The following is an 18,566-nucleotide window of genomic DNA, read 5'->3' as shown; positions in this document are numbered from 1 at the left end:
TTAATTACCCAGCAAGTTGAAAAGTGGCCTTGTTAAACCCATTTCATCTGCTCCATCCCAGCAGCTCATGTGTTTTCTTCCTGCCTAGTCTCTCTCCCTGTGACAGCACAGGGATTCAGAGCAGGAATGAGGGGAGTTGTCCGGGTGGCAGGGACACCCCAGGGTGTTGTCTGGGTGCAAGGCCGGGCAAAGGCTCTCGCTTTCCTGCAGTTAGCAACAAGACAGACGGCGAAGCCAGCCCCTTAAAGGAGGCTGAGACCAAAGAGGATGAGGAAGAAATGGAGAAGAAGAAGAGGAAGAAGGAAAAGAGTGAGACGGGCAAAGCGATGGTGCCGCACAGCTCCATGTTCATCTTCAGCACCACCAACCCGTGAGATGTTTTCTGCTCTGGGGCTGGGGAGGGCTGCAAGGGGAAGAATCCCAGACATCACAAACCCAGGGAATCCCTGTGAGAAGGGAGCTGAGCATCTCCCAAACAGGCCACGGAGTTCCCCAAGCCCCACATTGCACTCCCTCAGCGGTAGCTGTGCTCATGGCTCTGTCTCCCAATTGCTGATTGCTAAGCTGGGATTTTTATTCATTGTTTGTTACATTTACCTGCAGTTTTCTGCTGCTCTGTAGCTCCTCCCCAGGTCCAGTGGCCTGGAAGAGTAAGCATCCCAATTTCTTAGGGACTCTCCCTGCCTGGCTGTGGGGCTGAGACAGCAGAGAAGAGGGATCAACAAGCCCAAACACCCCTTGGGCTCCCCTCTTCTGCTCCTCAGGCTTTGCTGCCCACCTCCCCACCCTGGAAGGCGGCGATACAGGGTGGGTGGGCTTTGCACGTGGGCTGTGGCTGTGTCCTGCCAGGGGCTCACAGGTGGGGTGTGGGCTCTGTCCCCGCAGGGTGAGGAGGGCCTGCCACTACATCGTGAACCTGCGCTACTTCGAGATGTGCATCCTGCTGGTGATCGCCGCCAGCAGCATCGCCCTGGCCGCCGAGGATCCCGTCCTCACCAACTCCGACCGCAACAAAGTGATTGCAACCCCCTCCCGCTCCCCCCTCCAGGCCAGGCAGAGTCCTGTAGGGTTTTAGCTCTGTAGGATCAGGGCAGCCAGGTGGTGGCACTTGCGCTGTGCCGTGGAATCTGGCTTCTTCCCCACCACCTTCCGTTGTGAACCATGGGAGTTGCTTGCAGCTTTCCCCACATGCAGGATTTAGAGCCTGGGGAGAGACCAGGATGCCTGGTCAGCTGTCAAGTGGCTTGACCTGAGGAGATGCTGGTACAGGCACTGGTGTGGGGCAGATGATCCTGGCTAGCAGTGTCATTTCCAAGCCGTTTGCATGGGGAATGATTCCCTCCTGCCTGCACAGGCTGGGTTTGGGGCTGCCCTGAAGTCTTAGGGATGAGTGTGTGGGACTCATCCTTTAGGATAAGCAAACCAGCCCTGTGTTTGCCCCTGAGCCAGGCAAGCTGCTGTAGCTGGGTGTCTGGGTGGGCACGATTTGCTCAGCAGCAGCTGCAGAGCACCTGTGGCCTCTCTCTGCAGGTGCTGAGGTATTTTGACTACGTCTTCACTGGTGTCTTCACCTTCGAGATGGTGATCAAGGTAAGAGCCCTGACAGGATGCAGCATCCCTGGGAAACAGTTTTGCAGTTCTGGTCCTAAATTTAGATGGTGGAGACCTTAAAGTCTGGTTCTCAGCAGTGGTGGTCCAGAGTGCTCAGCACCTCCTTTATCAGCCTCGAGGCTTCCACAGAATACAAAGTCCTACACCCAGGACACTCACGTGTGTCTGCAGTGTCCCTGTCCCCCAGCTTGTCCCTTCCACTTGATGTCTGAGCTGCTCATTCCCTGCCTGCTTTTCTCTCTGTATCCCCCCTCCAGATGATTGATCAAGGCTTGATCCTGCAGGACGGCTCCTACTTCCGAGACCTCTGGAACATCCTGGATTTCATCGTGGTGGTGGGAGCGCTGGTGGCTTTTGCCTTGGCGTAAGTTGTTGTTGTCCTTGTCGGCTCCCTGCCTTCCCTCAGCTGGGGTGGGAGAAGGATGCACACAAAGATGTGTGTCACGGCTGCTAGACTCTGATTTCTTTTCATGTTTTATTTCTCTGCCCCCTTCTGCTCTGCTTCTGGGACGGCTCCTGGCAGTGGTGTGTGTCTGCTCCAGAGATGTGTTTCTCCTTGTTTGTCAGAAGCTGGTGAGAAAGCAGGCAGGGAGCAAGGCAAGGCAAGCTGGAGATGCTAGGAAGAAGTTGGTGGCGAAAGTGGATTTGAAACAGAGCAGAGGGGGCTGTTAGAGAGAGGGAAAATGGCGTAAAGGTGCCAGAGCTGGAGTTACACACCTGCTATGCATCTTGGGCTGCACAGAGACAGCAGAAGCAGCAGCCTGCCAGGTGGAGCTGCCCTCTGAACATGTTTGTGCTGGAAATGGTACCCCTGGCCGGTGACTTTTCCTCTGGTCCGAGGGGGACAGTGCTCAGGAATGGGGATGAGGCCGGTGAGGTGTGTGCCAGCATCCTCTGTGGCATCATGGAGAGGGCTGTGTGCTTGCCCTGCAGCCTCCCCACCGAGCATTGCTTTGAGACTGGGCTTGTGGCACCTGGGGGTGCTGGGATGTCCATGGTGCCTGTGCCGTGGAGGGCAGGAGCACACAGGGACGAGTTTCCTGCTGCTCTGATGTCCCCCGTGCTGCTGGCTGGGACAAGGGGTCCAGTGAGCTTAGGGAGGGATGTGTGGTGCCAAGGTGATGCTTGCAGGGAAGGGACGTGCTGCCCCACTGATGCCCAAGGAGGGAGAGGAGGAGAGGCTCAGGCTCCTTTGTCACTCTGTTGTTCTCTCTTTGTGCCTGTGACACTGGCAGCAGTGGCTGGTGACAGGGGAGGGCCTGGCAGCCACGCAGACGGGAGCCTTGTCCACAGCTCAGGTACCGTGGGGGGCTCTCGGGGTGGCCACGAGGTCCCTCCATGGATCACAGCCCGTGATCCATCCCTCCCATCTCACCCCAGGCTGGGCAGCAGCTCTTTCTCCTGGTTCTCAGCCATTTGTACTCCCCTGGCTCATTGCTTGTGCCTTCCTCACCCCATTCCTCACCCAGTGCTTTCAGCCCCTGCTCTCTCCTTGGGAAGAGTATGGGAGAATTCAGCTTGCTCAGCCCCTGGGCAGGGCAGGGGGCTGACAGCAGGCCCTGGCGTGGGGCAGGAGCTTGGGGCAGGTTTGCTGGCTGGGAACAATGCTCTGGAAGGCCACACAGGCCACCAGGAGGGTGGATCGAGCATCTCCAGGGTCTGGCCGATCCCTCCTCTGCCAGGATAGCCCCTCAGAGAGTGTCTGGCAGGGCTCAAGGGCATCAGCAGCCTGAAGATGCACTGAGTGGTTTGAGGAGGAGGACAAGAGAGCCTTTTCCTCCCAAGGCAACTTCCATCAGGAATTTTGATGGCTGAAGGAGCGCAGGTTGTTGGCTCAGCGTGCTCCTGGGTGGAGGGGTGTCCTCACCAATGGGCAGTGATTGTTTGCTGTCCCCTTGCCCTCACCCCACGAGGGTGGCACAATTCCTGCCCGGCCCCTGCAGCTGGCAGGACCCAGCAATGAGCATGTGGGGAAGCTGCATGGCCCCTTCCAGCCCTGCTTGCCACCTGCCTGCCTCCACCCACCCTCCCGAGGGAAGGACGTTCCCTCTGGGCACGGGGCAGCTGAATTCTCGAGGGTGAGCACCCCCATGGGCCGTGGCACCGAAGCCCTTCCCGTGGAGAAGGCCTTGGCATCTCCACACACGTTTGCAACCAGCACTGGTGTCTCCTGCTCACTCTGGCAGCTGCAGCTGGGTAGATCCTGAGCTGCCTGTGCCACGGGCAGGGGCTTTTTATCATGTCAAACCTGCAGGATTGTCCGTCTGCCCCGCCTCCAGCCTGGCTCCTGCTGGAGGAGATGAGCTCATGGCTTCGGGAGTGAAGGGAACAAAGGCACCACGGTGATTTCCGATGGGTTCATACATTATAAAACATTTATAAGAACACCTGCCTCTCCCCTCAGCAGCCCAGCACCGCCACAGCTGCGGGAGCTGCAGGATATTCACCAGCCCTCCATGTCCCAGCCTGCCACCCTCCCTCCCTCCTGGTCTCCAGGGGAAAACTCTGGTGGTGACGTTTCAATCTGTCTCCTTTTCTTCTCCCTCCGTGAGCTCTTGGATGTGGGGCCAGGGCAGTGGGGAGTCTCCTCCTTCTCCTTCTCCTTCTCCTTCTCCTTCTCCTTCTCCTTCTCCTTCTCCTTCTCCTTCTCCTTCTCCTTCTCCTTCTCCTTCTCCTTCTCCTTCTCCTTCTCCTTCTCCTTCTCCTTCTCCTTCTCCTTCTCCTTCTCCTTCTCCTTCTCCTTCTCCTTCTCCTTCTCCTTCTCCTTCTCCTTCTCCTTCTCCTTCTCCTTCTCCTTCTCCTTCTTTCTCCTTCTCCTCCTTCCTCTCCTCCTTCCTCTCCTCCATGGTGCTGTGTGGGACCAGCAATGCCCATGGAGCAGCTGTGGTGATTACCTGGATGAGAACAGTTGGTGACCGAGTCCAGCACTTCCCAGTAGGATGTGCCATGCAGGTTTCCTGCCCCTTTGGCCTCCCCTCTGCACTCTGGTTTTCCCACAGGGGTCCTGGGCGGCCCTGGGCACAGCAGGCAGTCCTTGGGCTGGCTCAGCAGTGCCACCATCACCCACAGGCTGTCCGTGCCACATCCACACCGCTGATAACCAAGTGCCCACCCACAGAGCCATCTCTGCGTGCCACTGTGGCGTGTCCACTGCTCCCTCAGAGGCCACAGATCCTGAGGGAGAGGCTGTCTCCAGTCATCCGTAGCTCTCCACATGGAAAGCTAATACATCAATCCACACACAGCCTAAATAAAAAGCTGTAAATCTCCAAAGAGCTCAAATTAAGTTAGCTGAAACAACCAGAACCACAACTAAAGACCCTGCTCGCCTTTGCCTGCCTCCGAGGAGGCATTTCACAGCAGTTTTGCCGAGCTGTCCAGGGGTGGTGGAAAGGTTGGTGGAGAGGTCGAATGGCCAGTGTGGAGCCCTTGGTGTGCAAGGGCTGATTACCCCCCAGGGGGCCTCTTTCCTTGCAGCATCTCCTTGTGCCCATTGGCACCAGGGCCTGGAAGCAAGAAGGACCCCTAGGTACTGCCACATAACGTGGTGTGAGGCAGGTCAGGACGGAGGTCCCACCACAGAAGTGCTGCAAAGTTAAATTGTCACCTTTTCAGCACACCTGCCACATGTTGGACTAACACACAGCCAGGGGCTGGGGTTAGTTTTGTGTGTTTTAGGAAATGTCATACTTACAGGCTTTGCCTCCAGTGCTCAGCACTCTGTGTGCACGTGGCAGGGACTTGGCTCAAACAGGGACAGAGGCTTGGTTACAACCAGGGACCTCGGAGCCCACCTTGGCTTGTCTGATCATGTGTCCTGCTGGCCTGCAGGAGATCCTGCACTGCAGCTCAGGCCCTTAATCAGCGGAGCTCTCAATAGAGGTGATTTAGCAGGATTTGGATGGGAACTATTGTGGCTTGCAGGTGGGTTCCCTTGGTGGCACCTGCCTTTGGCTCACTGAGCCCCACAACTGCTGGCTAAGGAGGACCATGTGCCTTCCTGCTGTTGCCCACTGTCCCACTCCATACAGGTTCCTCTTGCAGCAGAGCTTTGACTCTGTGCCCTCCACCCAAAACTCCAGCAGGAGGGGCTTCTGGATGAGTCCCTCCCTGGAGACGTGCCCCATGCTGAAGGGTACAACGTGGTCTACTTGCTGTGCCTTTCAGCCGAGGTCTGGGGTGGTAGGCAGCTGCTGCAGGGTCCCCATGCAGCTCCCCTGACACTTTTCTTACCTCCCTCCTCTCTTTCTTTTTCCGTCTCTCTGCTGATGCTGCTTGGTGGCTGCTGTGCTGGATCGCCGACAGGAATGCTTTGGGGTAACTATGGCACTCGAGGTCCTGTGGGGGGCTGTTCCTGGGAATGCAGGGGGGTGGGTGTCAGTCTGTCCAGCACCTGGGCTGACCCTTAGCTGCATTTTCAGGCGCTGCAGCATGCTGCTCTGCAGGCACTGCTGAGGGCTGGAGGGATCCCCCCTCAGCAGGTGTCAGACGCTGCAGTTGGGGTGTCCTGGGTGACAACTTGCACCAGCTGAGTGCTGCCCTCAAACCCTCACCCCAGCCCTCAGTCCCTTATCCAGGCCATATTCCTGAGCAGAACGGGAGCAAAGTGAGTTCCAGGTCCATCTGTACAGTTGCTTCCCATGCATGTGAGGGCTGTGCTCGTAGGGAGGACTATTAATTAGTGGTTTTGTTTACATCTCGTAATGATTAAGCCCATTATTGTTCTACTCCCTGTTGCATTAACCCTTGCCAAGGAGCTGTGTAATTGGGAGCATCTGTTGTTGTAAGTAATTTCCTTGACGTTTTCCAAGGGTGCCTGGTGGATCCAAGTTGTGTCACCTTCACCAGGACCTCGCTGCTCCACTCTGAGATCCAGCCTTTAGTTTAAAGGCTAGAAATGCCCTTGGTATTGTGGTTGGGGAATAATTATCATATTCAAGAAATGAGGGTCATGAGGGGGCTTTTCTAAAGAATTTTACTTGTAAGCTCTGCCTCCCTTAGCTGACTTGGGGTGAAGGCAAGAGTAGCCCTGATCTGGAGAGACCTTAGAGACCCTTCCAAAGCTCCAACTTGTGCCTTGGGCAGAGACACCTTCCACTAGACCAGGTTGCTCAGGGCCCCATCTAACTTTGCCTGGAATACTTCCAGGGATGGAGCACCCACAGTTTCCCTGGCAGTGCAGACCCCATTGAGTGAACCTCCCTCATTTTATTCTGAATTTCTTGCAAGTGGTAGGAAACAATTTGCAGTGGTGGTGGCCCTGTGCAAGCCCCATGTGCAGACAGCGTGTGTCTGAAGGAGGGAAGCAAACCCCCTTGTGGTGCCTGAGCCCTGCAAACCTCCTGGCACTGCCTGCCCCAGCCCTGGCACTGCTTCCCACAGTGAGGGGTTTGTTCAGGTCACTGGAAGGGTGCTAATCCCTGGGAAGAGAGGATTGCCTTGTTTTCCATCCCTGCCGGCTGTCAGCGCGCGTGTTGGAGGAGCGGCGTTTAGGTGGGCTGCGTGCTCAGCGATGTTTGTACCCCTCCTGTTCCCACCTTCACACGTGCTGGGAGGGTGTTGTCGGCAGCTCAGCTCCCCAGGGCACCCAGGTCTACAAGGTTATTGTCTCTCTGTTCCATTCTTGGGCGCGTGTGCCTCCCTCTGACGTGGCAGGACCAACAAGGGCCGGGATATCAAGACCATCAAGTCTCTCCGTGTGCTGCGGGTCTTGAGGCCCCTGAAAACCATCAAGAGACTGCCCAAGCTGAAGGTAATGAGCTCCATCTCCTGCCTTGCATCCTCTTCTCCTCTTCCCTGGGAGCAGGGACCACCACAGTGATTTGCTTGTGAGCAATAAAAAAGTTGTTTTCAAAGCTTTTGGGGTGTTTTAGGAGCCCTGTCTGCAACCACAACACCCTTCAGGCTGCTTCGTGTCTGGAGGTGCAATGAGATTTTAAAAGCAAACCTGGACCACTGCAAGGTGTCCAGAAGTAGTTCCTCTGCTGGGGAAAGTGGGGCTTGAGTGGACAAAATGGAGTAAAGCCCAGATGTTCTCCTGAAAAATAGGCTGCCCTGGTTTTGGAGAGCTCAAATCTCTTTCCAAAGTTTTTGATCTTTCCCACCAGAGCAGGTTGCAAACAGCTCAGGGTTTTGTGTGCTGTGCTGTCACACTGTTGCACTGGAGAGGGATTTCCCATCTCAATAATGGGATTATTTCTGCATCACAGGTAGGATTATAAATTTCCCTACCTTGGCTGATGGGGCACAGAGCCAAAAAAGAGTATGAGACCGAGGAAGCCCTTTTTTTAAACTTGTAAATGGTTTGGCTGATTGATGAGACCCAGGGTGGCACCCCAGAAACATGGGGATTTTACCCCAGCCTTTCTTCCTGATCAGTGGTTGGACTCAGCCTGTGTCAGTTCATTTCTGGAAGTGCCTGTCTCCATCGTGAAACAGGGATAAGGACAATCCCCTCTTGAAGTGCTGTGAGAACCAGGGCTGAGAGCACTAAGGAACGTGCTGCTGTGGCAGGCAGAGGAATTTGCTCTGTCTTGTTATTCGGGGTGATGCGAAACGATGAAGTGTTCTCTAATTAGTGTTGAGTGCTGCTAATTGCATCATTAGGATGGTCCCCTGTCTGCTTCCCTGGTTGCAGAGAACGCTGAGGATACAAATATCCATCCCTGCTGCTGTCTCAGGGGCTGCCTGGTGCCTCCACATGTGCTGTGGGTACTCTGGGTGTTAACCTCCTTCAAAAAATAGCTTTTGGCCTGGGAGAAGGCCCAGCTCTTTCCCTCTTTCCCCAGCAAGTAGCCTGGTCTTGGTCCTGCCCTTTGCCAGGGCTGGGGGTTCCCCCAGGGTGAGCCCTGCCCTCTCTTTCAGGCCGTTTTTGATTGCGTTGTGACGTCCCTCAAGAACGTCTTCAACATCCTCATTGTCTACAAGCTCTTCATGTTCATCTTTGCTGTCATCGCCGTGCAGCTCTTCAAGGGGAAGTTCTTCTACTGCACTGACAGCTCCAAGGACACGCAGAAGGACTGCATGTAGGTGCCCTGTGGAGTAGGTCTGGTGCTGCTGTCCCCTCTGGCAAGGGCAGGGCCCTGGGTCGTGTCTGCTGTGGTTCCCCATGAAGTCCTTGGCCATGACTTGCTCCTGGGGACAGCATGGGCTGAGCCCTGTCCCCAGTGCTGTGGCCCATCCTTCTGTGGGGTGCAGAGCTCTTAATTTGCTCCTGTTCTTTCCTCCTTCTCTCTTCTGTCTTACTTTCCCCTTCTCTCTCCCCTCCCTCGAGGTTGTTACCCAGATTCTCCCCATTTCTCCCTGCGGGAGGAGAGGTGACCCCCGCACACACCCACGCTGCCCCCATGGTTAAAACCCACCATCCCATACCCTGGCAAAATCCCAAGGTCACTGCTCCCTCCCAACCTTGCAGAGGGAACTACGTGGACCACGAGAAGAACAAGATGGAGGTGAAATGCCGGGAGTGGAAGCGGCACGAGTTCCACTATGACAATATCATCTGGGCCTTGCTCACCCTCTTCACCGTGTCCACTGGCGAGGGGTGGCCCCAGTGAGTATTCTGTCCCCCTGGATAGGGCTGGTCACATCCCTGTCGGGGTGGTCAGGTTACACCCAGTAGGACTGAGAGAGGAGCTGCTGGGCAGGGAGGCGGAGAGAATAATAAATTTTACCAGCACGGAAGGGCTTTTAGCCCCACTGTTAGGCTGGGGCCGTGGCTGGGGTTAACTTCTTCCTTAGGGCGTGAATGATGGATAATCCCTTTCCTGCGTGGTCCGGAGATATATTTTAGGTCAATATTAGGGATAATGGTAGGACTGGACCTCTCTAAATGCTCATGTGAGTTGGGGCAATATTTTTTTCTCTGTGTGCAGAGCACAGGAAAATCCATTTTCCATCAGGGACGTGGCAAAGCACCATAAAACAAGGTGTAGCCATTTAAAAGGGTCATCCTTGAAAGCAGATTAGGACAGAGCTTTACCTTGTCGTTATACAAGCGTGGACAGACAGAGCTGGGTCCCATTGGAAGTGATGGATGTATCCCTGGTTGCTTTTCTCCACCTCTCTGCCCACAGGGTGCTGCAGCACTCGGTGGATGTGACGGAGGAGGACCGCGGGCCCAGCCGCAGCAACCGCATGGAGATGTCCATTTTTTATGTCGTCTACTTTGTGGTCTTCCCTTTCTTCTTCGTCAACATCTTTGTGGCTCTCATCATCATCACGTTCCAAGAGCAAGGAGATAAAATGATGGAGGAGTGCAGCCTGGAGAAGAACGAGGTATGGTCTGGGCAGGGGGAACGAGGACATTTCCATGCGGTTTTTGGCAATTTGGGAGCTTGGAACTCCCTTACTATTGGAAAGGTGAGAAACCCATGAGCCAGCTGCCTTCCCAGATCACGAAGGGAAAGAATTGTGGCAGCCACCCACCTGCCCATGGGTGTTATTTTGTTGCAGAGGGCCTGCATTGACTTCGCCATCAGCGCCAAGCCCCTGACGCGGTACATGCCCCAGAACAGACACACCTTCCAGTACCGCGTGTGGCACTTCGTGGTGTCCCCGTCCTTTGAGTACACCATCATGGCCATGATAGCGCTCAACACCGTGGTGCTCATGATGAAGGTGAGCAGGTGGTCTGAGTGAGGCCGTCCTCTTTGCTTGAAGCAGTAGGATCAATCAGGATGGGAGCAGAGGTTGTTTTGGTTGTGGAGATGCTTCGAGGCAGCGTCTGTGTGGGAATTCCCTCGGCACATCCACGTGAAACAGCACAGGACCCCAACTGGAGGTAGCACTAAGAAGGTTTCTAGAGGAAATGACCCAAATTATTGGACCAAGAAGGTTTCTAGAAGGTTTCTGGAGGTTTCTAGAAGAAATTACCCAAATTATTTTGGCCTCTTAGCTACAGCAGGCAGAGCTGGATTTCCTCTGTTCTCCCTTCTTAGAAGAAGTGGCATTCTGTCCTGGGAGAGGGGTGGAGGGAGTACGGAGGAGATGCTTTTGATGCTCCCAGGGCAAGGAATGTGGACCACCACAGGCCTGTCCTGAGGGAGGGGTGAAGAAAGGAAGGAATTCTTGAGGCAGCCAGGGCAGCAAACCTAGGCTACGATGGGTCTGTGCTGGGACAGTCGTCAGCCAAGAGGCTGGCAGGTCCCCTCCTGGCTAGTGCTGTCTCTGTTTCCATCAGTACTATTCTGCTCCATACACCTACGAGCTGGCCCTGAAGTACCTGAACATTGCCTTCACCATGGTGTTCTCCTTGGAGTGCGTTCTCAAGATCATCGCTTTCGGCTTCCTGGTGAGTGCCTGCTCCTGCTCTTTATCAGGGTTAATTTGAACTTTGGCAGTGCACAGATTACGGAGGGAAGGTATTAATAATGTGAGGTTGCTGCTACTTATTTTGGATCCTGGCCTGAGACCTGCTCTTGGGCTGGAATCCTTTGGTTCTCATGGCACTTCCCAGTGCTGGATGCTGCTGGGGGAAGCCATGCTGCTGCTTTACTTCTTGCCTTGTGCTCTGTGCCTGGACCGTGCGTGTTCTGTGCTGCTGCTCTGTTAGAGCCCACTGCTGCTGCACATGCTGCTGGCTGTGCTCCCTTGTCCCCACAAACCAGGAGGTGCTGGTGCACTTCTTTCCTTGGGCTTTACCAGCTGGACCAGACTTGAGCAGCAGTGAGACCTCCCTGCTTGATTCACAGTCCTCAAGCTCCCAGCTGCTCATTTGGGATCTGAAACCACAGATTGTTTTTTCTTCAGCTATTCTTTGCTGCTTGTGGGAGACAAGGTCCACTATCAGGAGGGTTTCTAGCCACCCTCCTTGCTCCCAATAGCATCAGTCATGGTCACGTTTGGTCTTGTACCAGCTGCTGCACAAATAGCAGGGGCTGAGATGTGTCCAGGTGTCTGTGAAGAGGAGGGCAAAGCAGTCTCCTGGCTGTGGGGGTCAATATGCTGAGCTGTTGCAGCCTGACCTAGACTGTGACTACTTTTCCTGCTCCCATTTGCCAGGGTGGTCTGTTGGCAGCATGAATCATCTCCCAGGAGAAGCTGCTTGCTGCAGACATGCCCAGGTCTGCCACTGTCTCAGACACAGGATGGTGTTCCGGACCGTGGCTGCATACCAATGGCCTGCGAGGTCTCCACCACTGTCCATGAGCAGCTTTGGCCCGTGGCCCAGCGCCCTTCATACCTGCCATCCCATCTCTGAGCTCAAATCCACGTTCCCTCTCTCCCTCTTTCTTTTGCAGAATTATTTCCGGGACACCTGGAACATCTTTGACTTCATCACGGTCATCGGCAGCATTACAGAAATCATCCTGACGGACACCAAGGTAAAGCAGAGGCTGGGAGCAGCGGGCTGTGGGGTGCTGCTGGGGGCTCCCACCTCCCTCTGACCCTCTCATCCTCTCCCAGCTGGTGAACACCAGCAGCTTCAACATGAGCTTCCTGAAGCTTTTCCGGGCTGCTCGGCTCATCAAGCTGCTCCGCCAGGGTTACACCATCCGCATCCTGCTCTGGACATTTGTGCAGTCCTTCAAGGTCAGCCTCATGTGCCCTGGCCTCTTCCCAGGCCACAGGGATGTGGTGCTGCTCCCAAATACGGGCTGTTCCCAAGGCCTTGTAGGGAGAGATGGATCAGCACAGCTCACCTGTGTTTTGTACCCCTCTGGGGCTGGGCCTGTGATAGATGAGATGACTCGTCTGCTCCTCTTGCAGGCACTCCCCTACGTCTGCCTCCTGATTGCCATGCTTTTCTTCATCTACGCCATCATTGGGATGCAGGTGAGACAGACGTGTCCGTGTGCGACCCTCTGGCACAGACGGTGACACCAGCACATCCCCAGCCGTGCACACAGGAGTGAGCCTTGTGCCTGCCTGTCATTGCCGTGCCCGCTCGCAGTGCCAGGAAGGTGCCAAGGATGGAACAGCTTCTCTGGGAGCTGCAGGACCACATGCCCTGGGAAAACTGCCATGGGCTTGTCCAGTCAAGCTCCACAACTCCCTTCCCAACTGGTACCTTTGCAGATGTGGCCCTGGGGGCTCAGCTGGGCGACTGCCATCCCTCTTGTCCCTGTAGCTGCACCACTGAGGGTCTGTTTGGGTGCTCACACTTAGGGCCCTGCCGTGACCTCCCAGCTGCTGGGGGGGGGGTCTCTGCAGAGCAGGGGGAGGCGTCAGCCTGGCAGGCTCCAGCTGATGAATAAGAGGCACGTGAGCTGAGCCCCTCAGCTCCGCACGTGCCGCGGGGCTGGCTCGCCCCTGCTGTGACTAAATCCCACGCTGGAGATGTGACAAAGCGTCCTCCACGACGAGCATTGGGGATGTGGAACTGCCCGATGAGCTGCTGCAGTACCCAGCGCCTGACAGGAGCTGATTTTGGGGTGACAGAGGCCCCTGGCTTGTGCTGTTTAGGATCTTGCAGTGCCATGGCTGGTTTTTGCCACCCTGTCCTACACACCTCAGCACCAGCTCCAGGTGTTCTCCTAAACAGCCACCATCTGACTCAGCCCCCCTCCCTGCTGGGTGGTAGTATTAGATTATTTTTTTTAATTTTTTTTTTTTTTTTTACACCATTGTGAACAAATCCCCGAGCAGTAAAGTCTGTGGGCGTTATTTGAGCAAAATAGCTGGAGGCAGAAAATATTCCACAATTACACATTCCAAAAAACCTGTACAGGGAAAATATACTCTGCAGTTGGTATATTTTTAGGTTCAGGGAAAGGGGAATAAATATTTAACAGTAATAACAGCACATTTTTCCAATTTGAGGCACTTTACGAATGTTCGGGATGTCTTACCACAGCCTTGGCTGAGGGTTGTTGTTAGAATATTGTCCATAGTTTGGTCTTTGTTGCTTCTCTTGGCCCTGGGGATGGTGGGGTCTCTCCCTCTCCCCCCCGAGCCCTTCCTCACCATTTGCAGTGCTGTGCCTGACCCCAGCATCACAGACCATTTCTCCACCAAGGGAAAAGCTCCTGGGAGCCTCCAGGACTGTGACCCAGCGCCTATCCACGATGGTGGGACTTTGTCCTGCACCTCCAGCATGGTTGGAGTCGCTGAGTGCCATGTGGTGCTCAGATGGCATCGAGGGATGGATGTGGAATGGTTGGACTCAGCTGATCCCAGGCCCTCTATGCTCCTGTTTCCATGGTAGCTCAGCCTCTCGCAGCCTTTGCCACCCACAGCAAATCCCTGCCAAGGAGAGGAGAGTCTCCTTCCCTGATGGCTGCCTGGCCACCAGCTCCTTGGCATGCTGGCTGTGCCCCAGCCTGTGTTTGCTGGGGTACTTTCCGTGCAATCACAGAGTCAGAGGATGCTCTGGGTTGGAAGGGACTTTAAAGGCCACCTTGCCCAGCCCCGTGGCAGGAACACCTTCAGCTTAGATCAGGTTGCTCAGAGCTCTGTCCAACCTGACCTGGAATGTTTTCAAAGATGGGAATGTGAACGTGAAGCAGCTGCTTCCCTGGCTGACGAGCTCTTGCCTGAAGAGCTGAGCCCTTTTCCTCCCTTCTGTAGGTTTTTGGCAATATCAAACTAGACGAGGAAAGCCACATTAACCGGCACAACAACTTCCGCAGCTTCCTGGGCTCCCTCATGCTCCTCTTCAGGTGAGCAGCCGCGGAAAATCTTCCTCTGCATAACAGAGATGTGTTCAATCCGGGCAGGGGGTGGTGAGGTTTCTGCTGGGGGCATCCTGGCTCGTGCCGCCAGGAGCTGCTGACGGGGCTGTGTTGGGAGCAGGAGTGCCACCGGAGAGGCGTGGCAGGAGATCATGCTGTCCTGCCTGGAGGGCAAAGGCTGCGAGCCCGACACGACGGCCACGTCCGGGCAGAACGAGAACGAGCGCTGCGGCACTGACCTGGCCTACGTTTACTTTGTGTCCTTCATCTTCTTCTGCTCCTTCCTGGTGAGCTGCCTCCTCTGAGGGCTCTGGGGATCCCCCTTGTCAGCACTCCAGCCATCGGGTCATCTTCCATCACCTTCCCACAATCACTCTTTCTTCTCTCCCTTCCCTTTGATCTTTGTTGCCTCTCCTGGCCCTGGGGATGGTGGGGTCTGTGCCTCCCTCCCTGAGCCCTTCCCACCCTGTTTGCAGTGCTGTGCCTGACCCCACCATCACAGACCATTTCTCCACCTGGGGAAAGCTCCTGGGAGCATCCAGGACTGTGACCCAGCTGCTTCTTTCTTCTCTCTCCCTTCCCTTCTCTGCTCCCTCTCCCCCCACCTCCCTTTCTCTCTGCCTTTTCCCCGTCGATTTAGATGCTCAACCTGTTTGTGGCAGTCATCATGGACAACTTTGAATACCTGACACGGGATTCCTCCATCCTGGGCCCTCACCATCTGGATGAGTTTGTCCGGATCTGGGCAGAGTATGACCGAGCAGCGTGGTATGTAGCCAGCTCCTTCTCTCCCAAGCAACCTCTCAGAGCTGGTTTTAAACCAGGGTCTCTGTGTTCTCCTGCTGGAACTGTAGTTCTCAGTGATGTCTGAGATAGTCAGGGATGTGCTGCTGTCACCTGTGGTCGCTACAAGGGCAGCAGCTGGTTCTTGTACTGGTTGATGGCACAGGCGTCTTGGGTGATGTTCAGTTTGCCATGGGGTGTTCATCCTGAGTGCTGGACGTTCCTGCTCTTCCTCTCCAGATCCCTCTCAGCCTCCTTTCCCATCCCCATGCACCAGCTGGGAGCCTTTTCCCTGAGACCGGCTCCATCCCTTGGTCCCCAGCACCCTCAGCTGCTGCTAAGAGCAGGGCTGGGCGGGACTTGTTCCCCCCTGTGGGGATCTGCTGGGCTCCTGCCAAACCACCTGCAGAGGACATTGTTTGGGGCGTGTTTGGGGAGCTGTGTTCAGTGCTGGCCAGCCCACTCACCCCTCTGGAGATGGGAGGGCTTTGGCTCCTGCACTCCTGCCCTTGCTGATGAGGACCTTGGAGAGCAGGGCTCCCATTTGGAGCCTTTCCCCAGCACTGGGATGGTCTCACAGGGCCCGTGCACACCCTGCGTGGCCAGATTTTGGCTCTGCTCCTGCTGCTGCTGCAGAGGCCTTGCTCTCCACTGCTCCTCTTCCTCGGATGGTCCCAAGCATCCCCAGAGCAACGGGGGACCCTTGGCAGCTCTGGGAATGTGCTTGCCCTTCACTCAGCCCCAGCACCACCAGGGTGCCTCGTGTGGCCCCTTCCAGAGCCCAGGGACTCTTTGGAGCTGTGATCCACCACTGCCGGGAGCCTGTGCCATCTCAACTCTTGTCCCTGGCAACCCCACACGCTCCTTTTGGAGACTCTTTGCCTCCATGTCCTGCCCTCAGGAGACCAGCCCCAGCTAAGGTATTTTTTTATGCCCAATATCAGCTCCAAGCAGAGAAAGGAGGAGGTGGAGCAGTGAAACCCCCAGCTGCTCGCTGTGGGGTGGCTCTTGAGGAAAGGTTTCTTCACGCCAGGTGCTTGATTCACTCTCATCACCCACGATGGTGGCCTCGGTGTCCAGGAGCCACTGTAAAACAAGCCTGAGCTGTCCTGTCCATGCCATGTGCCCCTCTGATCCCTGAGCAAGCCACACTTGTAGCTAGTGTTTAGGGGACACGGGAGACAGTGGTGGCAGCCCTGGCCCTGGTGCCGGGCCGGGAACAGGTGAGTACATCCCAACAGCTCCCAGCGCATCCCAACAGTGCCACCATCACACAGAGCTCTCATGGGGAGAACATCCAGCACCAGGAGGGAGCAGGGATGGGTTTTGTCCCAATGGTTGGGTTCTGGTTGGTTCTTCAGCAATGGCGAGGGGATGGGAGAAGAGCAAGGAGAAAGGAACCGGAGGCAAAGGAGCCGGGTAGGACGGTGACGCCGCTCTTTGCCTCCCCGCGTGGTTTCCCTCCAAGCTTGTCCAAGGATGCCCGGGAGGCTGCAGCAGCTGCACCTCAGCACTTCCACCCCATGCTTCCCGAAGGGCTCTGGGCTGGAGCAGAGTGGGGAGCTCAGCATCCTGCACCCCCTCCTGCCAGCTCTGTGCCTCGGCTGCTTCCTTGTTTCCGCGGTGCCGGAGGATACGGCCGTATCCTGGGATGGCTGCACCGGCTCTGGGCAGATGTGCTTCTGTGGGAGGAAAGGGGGGGTGTGTGTGTGTTGGGGAAGGTTTGCTTCTAATAATGTGCACCCTTGGCAGAGCTGGGCTGGTGGTCGGAGCACAGGACTGGACTCGAGAGCCCCAGGTGCCACAGCCACCAGCTGGTCACATTATCCCCTCCCTGTCTCAGGTTCCCCAGATCTTGGAGGCACAAGTGGCTCAGCTGCCAGTCTCGCTGGGACCTCGTGGGGTTCATAGAGCTGGCTGTGTGAGGACAGGGGCTCTGGTGATGTGATGGGGCACAACAACTCCACGGGTTAGAACTCCACCAAGCTGCAGGCTCACCTTGTCCCAAGTCCCAGCCCTCTCCCACCAGGCGCAGGGGTCAGGGGCACGATGAGGAAGGGTCATGGGATGGTGCCCACCGCCAAAACTGGTGAACGTGGGGCAGTGTGAGGAGATACGAGCCAACTCTCATGGTGGAAAAGGCAGTAGCTGCTGCTCACAGCTTTCTCCTCTCTGGGTCTGACAGAGCCAGAAGGAGAAGAGCTGTGCTCTGCTGGGGGTCTCGCCCCACAGATGGCCCCAGCACCCCCCCTCCCCCCCGTTAAGCTCTCCATCCTCCCCTCCACCCTCTCAGTGTCCTATTAACCCACCTGTGCTTCCTTTGCAGCGGCAGGATCTCGTATAAGGATATGTACAAATTAGTACGGGTGATCTCGCCTCCTCTGGGCCTAGGAGAGAACTGCCCCTACAGGGTGGCGTGCAAGGTTTGCCTCCCAGTCCTCCGCCACAACCTGGCCACGGGACACACCATCCACCCCTCCTTCCCCCGCTCCACTGCCACCGCGCCTCCCCAGGGAACCCTGACGTTGCTTTCCTTCGAGTTTAAAGAGGTCCACTGCCTCCCAGAGCCAGCAGCTGTTCCCCTCCAGGGGAGGCATCAGTGGGGCCAGGGGGGGCTCAGAGCTTCCTGGGGTGGGTTTTGACAAATTGTGCCCCCCAGCCAGCCCCCCGGCCCCGGTTGCACCGGTGCAGAGAGCCCCGAGGGGCGCCAGGCCAGGTGCCCCCGTCCCTGCTCGACTTCTCAAAGCACCTCACGTGGGACAGCGAGGTTTTTGGGAGGGCTTGCTCCTCAGGAGGGAAGGAGGGAGTGAAGGCTGGAGGACGTTGGGGTCGTTTTGGGCAGTGAGGGCTGGGGGGAGGATGAGGAGGCCAGGGTGACCCCGTCCCTGGGAGATGCTGTGCTGTACCAAACAACCCTGTCCTCAAATGTGGCACTCAGGAGGACAAACAACCATGTCTCCAAGGAGCAGGACTTTTGCTAGTCTTGCACACAGCTTGCTGGATCTGCCTGGGAGATGGTGACACCAGGGCACACCTCTGGAGCTTGGCAGCTCCTCTCCCCTGAGCTCAGTTCCTGGCTGCTGGCCATGAGTCCAGGGCAGTGATTTGGTCTCCTTGAGTCTCCCTGACTTGAAGGGGTTTTTTTAATTTTATTTTGGGGTGACAGTTGAGCAAAATCCTGCACCTGCCGCATTCTCTGAAGTGCCGTGACACTTTTGTCTGTTCCCATGGCATGAAAGGATGAATCACAGAGCTTCCTCTTCCTTCTGCTTCCCTCATGGCATCCGGGGTGTACAAGGGAACTCAGACAGCCCCAGCCCTTGCTCTTGCCTCTGCAGAGGAGGAGGAGGAGGAGGGTTCCTTGCCACAGCCTGGTGTAGTCACCACATCCTTCTGGAAGCATCAGAAAGGGTTTTCTTCCAGGAACAGCTCTGTCACCCTCCACAGCTGGACGTGGGGACAGTTTTGCCAGAGGCAAAGCAGTGGAAAGAGGACAAGGCCTGGATGATTGGTCACCTCATTTAGGAAGATCTATTTAGGAACAGGACATTTCTTGCA

At 56.1% G+C, this 18,566-nt stretch overlaps 1 protein-coding gene across 10 annotated transcripts in view; it reads left to right on the top strand.

Moving 5' to 3' along the window:
* Positions 1-18,566, top strand: part of CACNA1E (calcium voltage-gated channel subunit alpha1 E) — a 108,326-nt gene that overhangs the window by 76,786 nt on the left and 12,974 nt on the right. For 4 of the 10 annotated variants that reach the window (XM_066192119.1, XM_066192127.1, XM_066192124.1 and 1 more), the window contains 17 exons: positions 211-370; positions 886-1,015; positions 1,531-1,590; positions 1,869-1,975; positions 5,917-5,928; positions 7,267-7,363; positions 8,476-8,636; positions 9,026-9,163; positions 9,687-9,888; positions 10,066-10,230; positions 10,793-10,903; positions 11,853-11,936; positions 12,019-12,144; positions 12,322-12,387; positions 14,122-14,213; positions 14,347-14,512; positions 14,866-14,993. In XM_066192119.1, the coding sequence (XP_066048216.1) occupies positions 211-370; positions 886-1,015; positions 1,531-1,590; positions 1,869-1,975; positions 5,917-5,928; positions 7,267-7,363; positions 8,476-8,636; positions 9,026-9,163; positions 9,687-9,888; positions 10,066-10,230; positions 10,793-10,903; positions 11,853-11,936; positions 12,019-12,144; positions 12,322-12,387; positions 14,122-14,213; positions 14,347-14,512; positions 14,866-14,993 (2,005 nt within the window). Of the gene's footprint in view, positions 1-210; positions 371-885; positions 1,016-1,530; positions 1,591-1,868; positions 1,976-5,916; positions 5,929-7,266; positions 7,364-8,475; positions 8,637-9,025; positions 9,164-9,686; positions 9,889-10,065; positions 10,231-10,792; positions 10,904-11,852; positions 11,937-12,018; positions 12,145-12,321; positions 12,388-14,121; positions 14,214-14,346; positions 14,513-14,865; positions 14,994-17,334; positions 17,432-18,566 lie in introns of all 10 variants that reach the window. The other 6 variants (XM_066192128.1, XM_066192126.1, XM_066192122.1 and 3 more) reach the window with 3 other exon arrangements.

Source organism: Chamaea fasciata, unplaced genomic scaffold, assembly GCF_029207755.1.
Source record: "Chamaea fasciata isolate MVZ Bird 193981 ecotype frontalis unplaced genomic scaffold, bChaFas1.0.hap1 SCAF_10, whole genome shotgun sequence".
Lineage (NCBI taxonomy): Eukaryota > Metazoa > Chordata > Aves > Passeriformes > Sylviidae > Chamaea > Chamaea fasciata.
Note: the sequence above shows the minus strand (reverse complement) of the source record. Positions and strands in the feature narration are given on the sequence as shown.